At 39.0% G+C, this 15,799-nt stretch overlaps 1 protein-coding gene across 3 annotated transcripts in view; it reads right to left on the bottom strand.

Annotated features, from left to right (window-relative positions):
* The window catches only part of CD109 (CD109 molecule), a 116,654-nt gene that overhangs the window by 55,769 nt on the left and 45,086 nt on the right, over window positions 1-15,799 (bottom strand). For all 3 annotated transcript variants that reach the window (XM_067532641.1, XM_067532642.1, XM_067532644.1), the window contains exons 6-8: window positions 5,724-5,763; window positions 3,909-3,993; window positions 1,488-1,584 (exon numbers count right to left, since the gene is read on the bottom strand). In XM_067532641.1, coding sequence (XP_067388742.1) covers window positions 1,488-1,584; window positions 3,909-3,993; window positions 5,724-5,763 — 222 coding nt within the window. The remainder of the gene's footprint in view (window positions 1-1,487; window positions 1,585-3,908; window positions 3,994-5,723; window positions 5,764-15,799) is intronic.

The raw sequence follows: 15,799 nt of genomic DNA, 5'->3' as shown, positions 1-15,799 counted from the left end.
GCAATGGAAAAGTAACAGGAAGAAGTGAGTTTAAACAAAGAGTGTGAAGGAGAATGCGTGTGACTGACACATAGTTAGGAAAGATGCTTCAAGTACAGAGGGTGATATAAAAAAGACGGTGAGAGGCTTATGAGAGGAGAACAGGAGAATGAGCAAAGAGCAGTGTGTGAGCAACACAATAGGAGGCAACAGGAGAAAAGATTCCCAATGGGCACAGAATGTTTGTCTCTAATTGTTCATATCATTGAGGATTTGTTTATTCCAATAGTTCATGTTAGGGTGCACAAGACTTTGTAACGCGAAATCAGCTTAGCTTGACAAGAGCAAGGCCCTGAAGGCAATTCTAAGCTTTAAAAGCAAGTATAACAAGAGTTAGGCCTCTTAGGAGCCAGGCCCAGAAACTGTCCTCTGAAAGGCCTCAGCCCAAAAGAGGAAGTGCCATAAGGCCTGGAAAGTCCCCGAGATGAAAATATAAATCTGCTGATGCTCGGTCAGCGGAATAATCGCTATTTTAGCAATAAAGTTAAGCAGTATCAGCATTAAGACTAACCCTTTTGAAGTAAACAACTAACGTCACCTTATTCCAAGAAGTCCCTAATTAACCACCAATAGACTAATGGAACATAAGATAAGACCCAATCCCTGTAGGGATTGAGATATACGTCACCTACCCCAGCGATAGCAAAAGGGTATAAGAAGGCCTAGTAGCCCCCTCCTCCCGAGACTCTCCGTGGATCCATGGAAGCACTAACAGATGCCTCGGGCAGGATGGTTCCCTGGTCGCCACTCACTTATCTGAATGAAACATGGGTCTCCTCGTTCTTGCATTGGTAAGCGCCTTCCTTCCCGCTTAGGTAGAACTAGACGTGCTTGTAAGCCCTTTTGGTCTACCTCCCCTAGATTGATGGGCCCCCAGGAGTATATCGCAGTGGGTGTCCTCTTGGTGGGCTTCCTCTTTGCTTTATGGGTTGCTAAGTGTTGCTGTTGTTCAGCCAACGATAACAACAACAATAACAATTGTGGGCATTTCCCCCTGATGTAAGATGCATATATCTACCTGCAAATTGATACTCTATACCTTTTATGTGGATAGTAGCCTCCTCATACTCTTTCTGGTACTGGCAATAGTGCTAGAGATTCTGTGGCACTACTAAGATGTGGATGAGGCTGCCCAGGGATAAAAATGCCCACTCCTATGTGCCATAAACTACTCTTTGCTCTTATGGTTGTTTGTGCCTGTATTTTACTCCTTGTATTGGGACTTGTGCTGGAACTTCTGTTGTACTATTGCAGAAGATTTTCGGTAACCTCTCTTCTTCACTACCTCACTTAATAAATAAGCTAATTTTGAATCATTTTGTCCGTTTGCTCCGTCCCGCCACCGAGATATAACAACGAACACTACAGTTCATCTTGGTGGTGAAGTGGCTGCAGAAGTGAAGTTCTTATCTTCATAAGGACTCTACAAATTGTCAACAAAGACTCACCTCCAACGTTTTAGTAACATTTCTCTTGCTCCCCCAGTAGGACATAGGAATGCAAATGACTGTTACACTTCCTCTCACTGGCTTTCCATAAGTATATCTGAAACATGACAAAAGAGATCACATAAACCATTATCAAACCATGGGTTTGGATTTCTGAAGAATTTACAAAACCGAAGATTAAATCAAAAATGTATCTGATGGCATTAAATAAAACTACAGTACATTTGTACTTTGAAATGATGTGAAGTGCGGTAGAGTTTAAAGGCTGTCTGTGTGAAAGAGTCTTGAGTGCCCTTCGAGGATTGCACTTATTTTACCAAATGGAACTAATACACACCAGGAGATCCCAGTTTATTCATACCTAATTTTTAAAATGTGCCTGGAAGAGTAATCATAAAGTAATAAATTTATCTAGCATTCTTCTAAAAAAAAGTTCCCAGGCATTCTACAATGCAAACATAATTAAAAACAGTAAACAAACCTTTTCAATTTTAATCAGAAAACTAGAACAAATTCAGGTTTTTGAACGTCATTAGTGAACTTAGTCCAATCATTGAGAAGCACAGTTACTAAACTGCTTTGCCACAAATGCTTCCAGATTATGTTTAAGAAAAAAGAACAGCTCATCAGAGTCAGACCTCAAACAAAAGCAAGGGAAATTAAAAAGAGCAAATCAAAGAGCGACTCTGGACCAATATTATTAGGAAGCCTCTAAGTAAGCACTTTAAGTACTATATAATCAATATGGAATTACACTGGCAACCGTTAAAACAGAGAAACTGGAAAAATATCATCAAATATTCTAGTTCCAGGAAGAACTTTGGCATTCTGCAGCAACTGCAGTCTTTTAGAGGACAGACTGGAAGACCTAAATACGAGTTACATTAAACAGCTATAATCAATCCTTGAAATGACAAAGTCAGTGGGCAACATCTCTGTGTCTTTCATATCTCAATCTTGTAATATTACAAAGATGATAAAAAGAGACATTTTTAAGAAATTTGAAGACAGTGTGAATCCCAGTGCTTTTTTATCCAAAAACAGTATGCTTGAATTATCATAAAAATATCACTGGAGGGGAGCCATGTCCAGTATACAGTTAGGACCAATAAAACTTCAGCATTTCAAAGGATTCAAATTCATAGAATCCTATGACATCCAAACCTGACTGCCTTGCAAACGTCAGTCGCAACTGTAACCATTCTATCATGATTAAATGGCAGAGTTGAGTAAACCTATCCACATAACAATGATCTCACTCATCTCACAGTGGCAAATTCTAGACACCAAAGTATCTTTACTATCTATATTATGGGTTTCACTCATCTCTGTAGTATGCAAGTGCTTTCCATGTAACATAGATTGGCAACAGCAAAGTCCCTTGTAAACTTCATGGACTCTCTGTTCATCTCTCTTTGGTTTGCAGAAAGCTCTATTTGGGATGTTTTGGTATAAGGGTTTTTGAAAGGGATGGGAGGACTAGATCTTATTCTCACTCCCACAGCCCGATGACACTACCACAGATCAGTGGAAGAGCCTATCATAGTGCATGACCCTCCTGGACTGTTCAATAGTGGACTATAACAGATTTAAAACAATGAATAATAACAACAAACACTGCTGAAAGCTCTAAAGCAAAATGAAACAGAAGCAACTGCAATTAGAAATCTTTATAAACTTTAACAGTGACAATACTTAACACTAATGAAGCAACATTCATCTAAGAATTTCAAAATGCTTTATAAATGTTAATTACATCTCAGTTCCTCCCTGTTCACTTGCAATTTCAGTTCTCTTGAAATCCAGACTGAAATGTTTCAAATAAAATGGAGCTATCCATGAATGTTATTCCTCCATTAATCTCCTTTTTCCACCACCTTAGGAGAAGTAATTTTTAAAAGTAGGTTCTGAATTCTCTGGTCATACACCATGTCTGGGGGCTTGTCTACACTTACGTCGGAGATTCGGCGGCAGTTGGCCGGAGTTATGCAAGCTACACAAAAAACTCGCATAACTCCCATCGACTTCTCTGCTTCTGTTCTTCACGCCATCTTCACTGCACTGCGCTGACAGGAACCGCGTTCCCATTGATGGAGCGCTACGCCACTTGAGAAGGTGGTCTTAATATGTCGATTTCTGGATCGACTGAGCAGGTCTTCACTGATCGCTCAGTTGATCCAGAGAAGTCGATCTGACAGCAGCAACTTTGCCGCCATCAGTGTAGACATAGCCTGTGCCATACTAAGCACACTATCATGTTCAATAAATAATATCTAAATTAGAAATGGGATAAAACACTCATATGACACCTTTTAAAATCCATATTATGATTGACATCTACTTTATAACATAAAGTAATATAAATATATATGAATTATATTAACCCAATGAAGGAGTTGTGTAAATTTATGATTTACTTACTTCGCAGTGACAGTACCAGCAAAGTCCTTGTCTTTCAAAGAATAATATAATGATGTTGTTAGAGTAACTTCAAATTTTGGTAACACTACAAAAAAATCAAAAGCTAACATTAAAACACATAAGAAATATTACATTCATACTCAGGAGAGCAGGTATCAATTTTAAGTAAAAGGGGTATTGCAGTGTAATGATGACGGATTCTCCCATCGCTTTGATGAATGAGTGAGTTCACTCTAATACAGATAGCATTATTACAGGTTCCTAATGGACATCAGGTAGGACTAATTTTTTTAACCAAAACTGGTGTGCAACGAAAGGCTGATCCCACATCGAGAACCACACACTCAGGCTGCTGCACCAATGCAGAGCCATAGTGACTTTGGTTGGACTCCAAGCAGACACAGAGGTCCATGTGTGCAGAGATACTTGCAGGACTGAGGACTAACAGATCTTTCCTTTCTCTGTGAAGTCATACCTGAAAAAACAAAATTACTCAACCAATTCAGTCTCTACAGTACTATCAGTGACCTTAAAAGACTTCAGAAATTATATGAGTTCCAGAGGGGTAGCCATGTAAGTCTGTTTTTAGCAAAACAGAGAGAGTCCTGTGGCACCTTAAAGACTAACACATTTATATGGGCATAAGCTTTCGTGGGTAAAAACCCACTTCATCGGATGTGGAAAGCAGATATAAATTTTTAAGTAAAAGGGGTCAGATTTTAGAGATTATATGGTTTCATTGGCTCTAGTTCAGTTCAGTTCAGTTCACAGTTCACACTGATCGTCGTTTCAGAGTTAAGAATGTCTCCCCTGGGCAAATTAGCAGGGATTTCAGTTGGGGTTATTGTCTTCTTTCAAGCACAGAGTAGCAATCATCCATTCAGATAACCAGGGAACACCCCACACAATCTATATCCTCTGATTGCTGTTGGTGAGATACTGGCAAACCGAAGTCTTCACTGTTTTTCGACCATTTTTCTAGTTTTATCCAAAATATCATTGATTAAACTGCTAAATGACATTGACGAAACAAATTTCCTAATGAACTTCCATGTTCTAGATCTCACGCTGGGAATATTCTGGGGTAGATTTTTAAAGGCACGAATTTGCATAAAGGAATCCTGATTTGTGTTATGTGCGTGAGGAGCAAATACAAATAGGGCATACACAAAACAGCATTTTAAACAACTGTCCCTCAGTTTTTGTCAACAATACAAACTGTACAGACTGTAGCTTGTTGTACAGGAAAATTGTAGGCATCTTTACAAGCACCTTAAATAGACCGCAAAACAGCTGATAAAAAGGTGTTTTTCCCCATGAACAGACTCCTGATCCTGCAAGTTGTGGGTCTGGCTCAGATACGAGATACAGGTGGGCTTTCATGTCCATATGTCACCAAGTAATTGTTTAACTCTCAAACAGAGTTTTAATACCAGATATTGATACCTGAATTTCAGTGCATGTTGTTCATTAAAAGGAAGACACAGAATAAATTCAGCTTCTCTTGTGAAAATAATTAAAACAGAGCCTGGTTCTCCTCGATCTTGTTCCCATTTCACACCCAGTGCAATTCCATTCATTTAAATTAAGTTACTCCTGATTTACACAGGAAACCCAGGCCCAGAGAATCTAATGACCCTCTTCCACTGGAATCACTTTGAAGTATAGGAATTATTATGATGTGCATTTAAAAAAGACACTCATCAAGGTAGTATTTGGGCACCATTGTCCTCTTAACACAATATAACATCTTCCCATTCCCAGAAAAGAAGGATTATAATTTTCTGTTTATGAGTGCACAAGGACAACACTTACCATATTCCATCACAGTAAATTTTTGATAATGAGTTTGATCCTACAGAAAAACAAAACAAGATATATAAAATTGTGATTATTTGGTTGATTACTTCTAACCTGACCCAGTCCCACACTCATTCAAGTCAACAGAAGCAGAATTTTGGCCTACTAGTTAAAATTATAGTCATTGAAATTATGTCATTATTTAAAATGACAACTTTTTATTTACATTGCAGTAGCACCTAGAGTCCACCAGTCAAGGATCCCAACCCCCACTGTGCTAGACACTGTAAATACACATAATAAAAAGATGATCATTGCCCCAAAGATCTTATAATTTTAAATCTAAGAAAACATCAGAGATGTACAAGTAATCTTAAAGTTCTTCACTAACTCCATACATCTGCAAAATTCGGTTAGCCCTGTGTGTCCTGAACTGCTTAATTTCCTTAATAAGTAATGATACTTAGCTCTTGTATAGAACTTCACATATTTTAGATCGCAAAGTGCTTTACAAAGTAGGTCAGTGTCATTGTTCCCATTTTACATCTCCACTGGCTTCAATGGAGATACACCAGGTTTTAACTGAGCTCAATTCCTTTTGTTTACTGGATTAAAAGAATAGGTGGAAGAACTAAGCTTTCTCTACAATATGTAAAATTGCTCAAGGCTTCTCCTTTCCATTTCCCATCTTTCTAATTCTTTCAGTTACTTCCTTATTTTCTCCAGGATCATAGTTTAAAGAAGTAATCCTTATGCAGCACATTTAGTTATGTGACTGTGATGTTTCAGTTTTCTGTGCACTGCACTTTTAAACTTCTGTCCTGGTATGCAAAGTTCAGAAGCCATTTTTGGTATCAGATACAAGGGCAGACTGTCCAAAGAGACACACAGTCTGTGTTCTCCCTCTGAGACTTTACTTTTGATTTCTTTTATTCTATTGTTCTCTTAATCTAAAATGAAATTGTTGTAGCTGATAGTACATCTGTTGCCTCTTTGTGCACATAACCCTTGATGGAACTTTTAACTTGTGCATTGTTATGCTAAAAGACACTGCCAATGTTGCAATGGTCTAATGTCTGATTTACTGATGATGACTGGAGTTGAACTAGAGTCTATAAAGTGCAGGATGACCTGCAAACAAACACGTGGAATAACATGATTAAACTTTCTTTCAAAGCGGATATATTAATCACCCGTATTTCTGTTTGCTCCTTTTTAAACCATATGGGATGCATTAATAAGCATTCTTTGGTGATAAACAACAGATCAATTAAAGAAACATTAAGATAATTGCTAAGTTAATATGTCTTGTATCCTGATCTCACTGATCCGTTAGGCTTACCAGAGCCAATAAACACATGCTGTTATGGAAAAGAGGCTTAAAACATGATGTGTGAAATGAAATGCTCCTAATTTGGCTTATCTGAAGCAAAAGTATACCAAAAGCCATTGATTAATATAAAATGGTAATGCCAGAGGTCATTTGAAAATGTAAAACAAATGTAGGTATTTGGTCTATCCAGCTAATTGTCTAAGTCTTCGCTTTGAAGGCTTTGAAGTAAGATTTCAAGAGAATGTTGTTGCATTATATCAAATCTCAAGAGTTAGTCTCAAAGATTCTGAAGCTTAATGGCGAGTGGGAGCCGACCTGAATGGATTGGTGGAATCTAGGAAGAAAGGTCAGATCTGAACTGAATGGAGCAGTGGTCACAACAGGTATAGGAGTTTCTGCATTCAGCTTGGAATCGTTCCAATTTAAACACTTTATCCTCACTCTCTGATGGAATATGGATGAAGCTATTGGGCCACAACAGAGGGGCAGCCCAGAAAATCTCAAATGCTAAGTAGAGCAGTGGGGGGGAGAATTATGGCCCTCACTCCGTACAGTTTACAGGACTCCATGTGGAAAGTCTGAGCTGGGCTGAGGTGGAAAGGTGACCAAAGGAGTTTCCAGTGCTCAATATGGAGGATGGAAGGTGACTGATTTAAAGATCTAACACCCTTTCTTTTTAATAGATTCCAGGTGAAAAGATAGAGAGGTCAACACTGGATTGCAGCTTCTGACTCTCCGTGGGAGGTGGTCATTTTAAAAGGCCTGCTGTTTGATACCTAGGTGTATGTCGAGGCTATGTCATGGTGAAGCAGTGATCCTCCTGATCCGAAGGATCTCTGGTTCTCAGTCCGGAGGATCATACCAATGGGGTAACCTCTGCTAACTGCTGTGTTTTTAGGTATATGTTGAGACAGAGACATGGAAAAGCAAAAACAGGCTGTCACTCTCTGCATGTCATATTCCTCCCTCCGTCTCCCCTTCTTCCTCCTCTCCCCTCCTCCCCAGTATAAAAAAGTTACAACTGTGAAAAACTGTAGATATAGCTAAGCATCAAAGAGACTGCAAAGTAGTATACAGCTGAAATTTAACTTGGACAATTCTCAGGTAATGCACCTTGGAAAAACTAACCTATTTTCTGCTAAATGATTGTGGGCTCTTTGCTCGTTCCTCTAACAAAAAAGAACTGGGAATAAGCAGGGTAGCTTAAGAAAAAGCTCTGTCCATCATGTAAGAGAAGTTAAATATGTGAAACAGATGTTTGAATGCAATCAGTAATTGCCTGAAATACCTCATCTGATGGCCAGGAGTTAATCCTTCTTTGAAAGGGTTAAATAAATTGAGGCAGTTGACTTGTTATCCCACTCAGAGATAAGTGAGATGGGAATGACTGTCTGGATGGATGAAAAGATATAGACTGTGGGCAAAAGATCTAGACTGTGAGAGAATTCCTAAGAGCAGTCGGGCCAGAAGAGAAGTTATGAACTCATCTCTGTGTTATCTTATTGTTAATTTCTTTGTTAATAAAGCCACGTCCTAGCAAGGAGCAAGCTTCTGATGTATCTTTATATATAAAGATTTACGTTTCCTAGCAACTGATTTCTAGCACAGGTAGACTCAGATTGTCTGAATTCTGAGCAATCAATCTTATGTTGAGAGCAATGACCAGTGGAACAGCTGCCATTATTCTTTATTAACACTCCATGTAACTTTGAAAAGGTACTATCAAAGCCTACCGTTTCCACAGTACTAGATATCATAAAGAAATGATAAATACTGCCTTTTACTGTATGCCTGATGCTATGTTTATTAAAGAGCTTATGCCTATTCTAGGTATTAAATTTTACACATAAACAGCACATTTTGCTAAGCTAAGCATTAGCAGTTCACAGCTTTTATAACTGGGAAAGGGGAGGAATTTTCTTCTTGAAATAGGTTTTCTGTGCACTCCATTGCACCAGTCTGGAACTGAAAGAGTTACTTGTCCCTGCTAGCAGCAGAAGACATAGATTAAACTGAGTTTAGAGCTTTTGGCAGCAATTTCTTTAGGTTGACAGCTTCCCTGGCAACAACATCATAAAGTCATAGATTCATAGAATCATGGAATGGAAAAGACCCTACTAGGTCATCTACTCCATCTGTCTGTCAAAGTAGGATTGTTCCCTAGTGTGCATTTACTAGTGATTTGTCCAGTTTAGTTTTAAATATGTCACGCAATGGGCCTTCCACCACTTTCCTTAGGAGACTATTTCACACGCTAATAAATCTTACTGTCAGGAAATTTTCCTCATAATCACATACATTTTCTCTCTATCTCACTACATTACTCCAAGCTAAAACCCCTTAAACTGTGCTAAGTAATTCCTATTCCTTTTTTATGTTTATGCCCTTTAAATATATCTTCCTTAGCAATGTTAGTGTAATCTTTCCTTCCAGCCTCCAAACCTACTGGCTAAAGATACCATCCAGCCCACCAGAGATATTTTTAACTCTTCTTTGAATTCCTTCCCATTTGTTAGCTAATTTCTTCCAGTATAATATTCTGATCCTCCTCTGTATTGACCATGCCTTCCAAGTTTGTATCATCAACAAACTTCATTAACATTCCTATTTTTTGTGCCAAGGTCTTTAATAAAAATATTGACTTAGATTGGCCTCAATACTGATCCTTGAGAAACTCCACTAGTATCCTCCCTCCAATCTAATAATACAACTTTCAGCACAAGCTGTTGCCTTCTCCCCTTGAGCCAGTTCCTTATTCACCTTACAGTGCTTGTACTGATCCCCATCTTCCCTAATTTAATTAATAATTTCCCATGTGGTACTGTGTGAAATGCTTTCCTGAAGTCCAAGTATATTAAATCCACTGTATACAATTCCCTTATCTAAGAAAATCAGTTATTTTCTCAAAGAAGGAAATCAGGTTAATCGGCATGATCTACCTCTGATAAACCCATGCTACATTATATCCCCTTTACTATTTACCTCTATGAATTTAATTATTCATTCCTTCATAATTTGTTCCTAAACCTTGCATACTGCTGAGGTCAGACTAATGGCTCTGTAATTGCCCAGATCACTTCTCTTTCCTTTCTTAAACATAGGTACAACATTAGCCATTCCCCAGTCATATGGTACTAGCCACTAGACAGATCTATTAAAAATCCTCACTACAAGACTAGCAATCTTATGTGCCAGTTCTTTCAGTATTCTGGGATAGAAATTACCGAACACCCCCTCCACATACAATTTGAGCTGAAAGTTTTTCTCCCACCTCAGATGTGCTAATTTCCACTTCTAGGCACCCATTTCCATCAGTCACACTGCCTTCATGCACATGTTCATATTATCATCCTTACTGAAAAACGAGGCAAAGTATTCATCTAGGTTTTGGGCCCTATCTAGACTATATTTAATCTCCTTCCCATCTACACTGCACAGTGGTCCAACCTCATCCTTCCTTATTCTCTATTTACAGAACTAAAAAAACTCTTTTTATTTTACTTTGCTTGACAAGAGCTAATTCAGCTTGACTTTAACATTTTTCACTTTCTCCTACATTTTCTAATGTAGTTTTTTTGCTAATCAACTCCTTTTTCCATTCCTTATAGGTACTCTGCTTACTCCTCTTAACATTTGTATGAGATGGTTATTCATCCAGCTGAATATAGAGCTCTTCTCTACAAATTTTTTTCTGTTGCTTGGGATGCAAATTTCAGATAGTTTTTGTATAGCTGATCTGAAGAAATTCCAAGCCTCCTCCATATTTAAGTCCTTGAACATTCCAATCCAGTTGATTTCTCTAACTAATTCCCTTAATTTCTCTAAGTCTGCCCTTCAGAAATCAAAAGCCATATTTCACTAGCTACTTTTAATTATCCTTCCATTTAATTTAAACTGAATCATATAATCAAAATAAAAAATTTCCATGGGAATGTGTGGTTTTGACAAAAATTCATTTAGAAAAAGGAGAATATGGATATGGTTGAAATGTTCTGTTTTGACCTTACTGGAATGCAATGTTTCAACCTTAACGAACACTTCTTTTTGCTAATTTTGTAAACAGAATTTCATCAGAATTGACAGATTCCCACAGAAGCTTTCAGATGCAATAAAACAGCATTTTCTAACAGAAAAAAACATTTTGTTGCAAAATTTTCAGCCAGTTCTATTTAGAAGTAAATGAATAGAAAGCTACAAATTTGTAAATTGTTTCCCCTGTGGGGACAGAAACAAGACTGACGAAAGAGGTACCAGAAGATGAACACTTAAAATTGTGTCTCTGCTGTCCAGGAGAAATAATGCAAAAGTCCAGCATTAGGGCAGAGAACATCAAAGAACTTTCCTGCTGCAAAGCCTAAGGCATGCAGGTTTCAGCGATGGTTAGTGCTTTTATCTTAGTTTTCTACTATGGCTTTTTCTTGGTTATACTGACATCTGGTGGGCAACATTTTTTTTAAAAATGTGCACTTCTTTTGCATTGCAATTGACTAAGCAGAATTGACCTAGACTGAGTGAATTGAGAGTAACATTTTAAGATGTTTTTTAAAGAATTGTTTTCTTTCCATTATAATTATGAAGTACATATTTTCTTAAAAGCAGACTGTGTAAACTCCCAATCCCACACTGGAATCTGCTAGAAGCAGAGAACTATGAGTAGAGTCCTATGAAAATCATCATTTCATGGACTGCATAGAAATCGTGAAATTAGCCCAATACCATGACTCTTCCAAAAGCACGGAGGCAGAAGTGGGTATCTCCATTTTCACCTGCCCACTGTGGATGCAGCTGCTCGTGCATGGTTAGCAGGCCAGTCTCATTCCAGAGCATTGGGACGGTGTGGGCGCGGGGAGCGGTGTGATAGACCCAGTCCTACCCTGGGAAGTGTGGGGGCAGGGAGGATCTCATCAAACTCATCAATGGCCAGCATGAAAAAACAGCACCTGAATGAGCAACGAGAACCAGCTCAGCACATGATGCTGGCCAGTCCAGCCCAGCCTAGCCTGGCCCAAGGTAGGGACTGGGGCCCAGATCACTGTGCTCATTCCGTGCTCAGCTCTGACTCAGGCCACCACTGCTGCTTCATGTCCAGCCAGAGGGGAGAAGAGGTAGCACTGGCAACATAGTGATTAGAAGCCCTGGCCCTGGCCCAATCCAGCCCATGGCAGACCCTGTGGGCCCAGGGGAGACACAGGAGTGCTGGCTGGTGAAGAGCTGAGATTGCCGGCAGGGAGATCGGAGCATGAGGGGGCCCTGCCCCAGCAGGGGCATCTGAGTGTGCAGGGGCCCTGCTATGACAGAGGGATTGGAGCAGGGAGACAGATCCCAGTCTCAACTCCTTGCCAGCCAGATCCAAATGTCAATCCACACCTTAATATTGCAAAAGGCCTTAATGTATACAACAGACCAAACTAAATCCCAGATCTGAATACCCTGGAATTCTGGGAAAGTTCTGATCAGGATCAGTATCCAGACCTTACAGTTTGGGCCAATCTCTACTTCCTCCAGCAACTATGTTTCTCCTAGTGACACATACAAGTTCTGTGTAACCCTGCGTGGAAGGATGGCTGGTGAATTTGCATAACTTTACATATAAGTAGATAAAACAATTACACTTTTTCTCTTAACACTGTAGCTATGGATGTTTCTGTGGCAGCTAAATCAGTGCTGTTCCACTGCACAAGGCTGGAATCCAGGGGAGCCAGACAAGAGGTGTTCATTGCACAGTGTGAAACACAGTTCCATGCAGACTTGGTGCACAATAGCACAGAGAAGGCAGATGGGAGCAGGACTTTGGCTGGCATGGGGCAGAGCTGGAGCAGATGGAGGCATGATAACCCATCTTGTATTGGAAGGCTGTTAACTCCAGGAAAAGAGAGGAATTATTTACAGTGGCCCAAATAAGTGTATAACTAAGAACAATAGGCATGAACAATAGAATAAAGAAAGACTATTTAGCCTGAATAACAAGAAAATTTTCCTAAGCAGTGAGACTTATTAGCTTGTGCAACAGTCTGCAAGAAAAGTTGTGGATGTTCTGGATTTTGGGACTTCTAATAACAAACTGGAGAAAGCAAAAATGTAGGACCAATCCTGCACTGGCAGGATGTGGTATGTTCCACAGACCTCTGGTAATCCATGAAGCTCTTGCTAGTGTCTGCAGAGAGACACTCTGTACTCAAACATGATCCACACTATGAAAACTTTTTGGAACTCATGAATTAAATACCTTCAGAAGTTTTTACCACAGCTAACTTCTATGAATCTATAGTTATAGGGATAACAGGTAAAATTTTCAAAAGATTTAGGAGCCTTATATTGAAAGTCAATGGGACTTAAACTCCTGAATGACTTAGGAACGTCAGAAAATTTTACCCAAGAAGAACATCCAGGATTATAATAATAAGGATTTTTTTAAAAGGCCAGATTCTGATATGCTTATTCCATTTGAATAGTACCTTACTCCTTGAGTGGTGCCACTGAAATCAAGCATTTCATGGAGTAAGGGGATCAGAATCTGGCTCCAAGAATATGGAAATGAAAATGAACTCTCTTGTTTCAGGTCATAAGCCAAATCCTAACTAATGCAGTCAAGAAAAAACTTTTCCTTGAGACAAGTTACTCTATCATTGCCTTCTGCAGGGTTTCTTGCACAGTTCTCTGAAGCAGATGCTATTAGCATCTATCAGAGACAAAATACTGGAGGAGATGGTCTACTGGAGGGTTCCAAAATGACAATTCCTATCTTCCTATACAAAGTTGGAAGTATTTAATTGATATTTAGGATTCTGTAAACATAAGACCTTCATCATCATAAGACATTTTCATGTACGTGAGCATGGGCTCCCTCACACAAAAATGATGCAAAATATTCTCTCAGCGTAGAATGTGAAGATCAAATCCAAGCATGCATGAGAGCCAGAAGGGAAAAGAAAATTATTATGGAAAATAATACACATTCTTAAATGTGAGGATTATGTTGTCTTCTTTCCCAGGTATGAGCAGAAGTGAGTGAAATCGCCCAGGCTTTACCAAGCCCCCAAGTCTTTCAAGACTAATCTGACATGCTTGGTTCACTGGAATTCCCCTGTTCCTCCTCTTCCATCTTCCATTAGAAACTGGACTGGCATCCCTGCTTGCTCAGGCTCATACGGGCCCTATAGCTTATTTGGTTAAGCGAGTGGCATATGTTTTGTGCTAATTTGCTTTGTGGACTGCTTCCAGTCATTGGGATAACACTAAACCATGTCCTAATTTTCTCTCTGCAGTAACATGTGATCTTATTCTGTTTTTCATATTGCTTGTGTATCCAGTGCCATGCTAAGCCCTATGTGTGACACACCAAACAGTATGCTTTCCCTGAACATTGCTGTAGATTCCTAAGCTTCAAAACTTCAGGTTTATGGGAACACTACATCTTTACTGAGATTTATTCATATCCCGTAATATGTGGTTGGTGGCTACAAGTTGCAGTACCACTCTTACAATCTGCTAAGAACTCACCTTCCCCTTAAGGCTTTTCCTCTGTTCTCTTGGAGCTACCACGTTAGTCAAAACAGAGGCTAAGGAATTTTTCTTTTTACTTTCCAATAAGTAGTTTTTCCAACTTTGTTTTTTGTTTATTTTCTCCCGCATAGAAAGTTACAAACTGAAGGCCCAAGCCTGGAATCCTTGCTACCAAGAGCAGTGCTTACTCTCCTGACTTCAGTGGAACTACTAACAGTAGTGACCACCAAACTCATTAGTAAATGTTTGCAGAATAGGATCCTTAAACTCACCTGACTGCTACCTATTGCCCGCTTCAGGCTATATGAATCTCTGAAGTTTTGTGAACAGCAAACTAAAACTTCACACTTTCAAACCAGTTTTTAAACTTGTGTCCCACCAGCCTGTCCAAAGCTCATTTAAGTGAATGGAGTGTTTCCATTGACTTCATTGGGCTTTGGATCAGGCCCTGAATGTGTGTGTACACAAGCAACTATTCACATGCCCAGGTGGGAATTTGCAAGCACAAACTGGATAGGAAATGTGAAGCTATCCTGTTTGTACATGCTGAATTTCTGAGAGTCATATTAGAGGCAATTTTGGAAATGTGGCTACAAAACTGTACACTTTTAGAGCAACCATTATTAACCGCTATGACATTTGTAGTATATTACTGGTATCCCACGGAATATCATAAACAGTTAGAAACTATTATAAATTACAACTTACAAACTAAACAAAGTCCATTTTGTGACACATTATCATTGCTTTATTACTCACTTATTTGCTATTGTGCATAACTCAGTCATTCTTAATGTCTCTCCCAGTCACTAGGGTGAATTATTGAGGTTGTACTGTAATAAAACTATCCAGTCCTTTTTTAAATTACAGCTCCAGTATTTTATTCTATGGCCTCTTGAGCAGTGGATAGCTGCATTCCTTGTTGATTTTTTGTAAACTTACTTGTCATTAATAAACCTAAATGTGCCTCTACTCAAGACACCACAACAGTCTGCTTGTAACCTTCCATTACTTTTTTATTTTGGAAACTAATATTTATTATAAACTAACTAATTTTAAACAACATTTAATATGTAACATTAACTATCAAAATCAAAACTCAAAGCTCAGGATGAAATATGCACCTTAATTTAGAATGTCCTGACTTCTAGTTGCTCCAAAACCATATGCTATTAAAACCTTTACCTAGCTTTTGTTCGTTTTCCCAGCCTATAGCCTCAGTCCTGCAATGAGCTCTGTACGGGTAGAGCCACAC

Source organism: Emydura macquarii, unplaced genomic scaffold (assembly GCF_026122565.2).
Source record: "Emydura macquarii macquarii isolate MOO-44397 ecotype Brisbane River unplaced genomic scaffold, CSIRO-AGI_Emac_v2 contig_3295, whole genome shotgun sequence".
NCBI classification, from domain to species: domain Eukaryota; kingdom Metazoa; phylum Chordata; order Testudines; family Chelidae; genus Emydura; species Emydura macquarii.
Note: the sequence above shows the minus strand (reverse complement) of the source record. Positions and strands in the feature narration are given on the sequence as shown.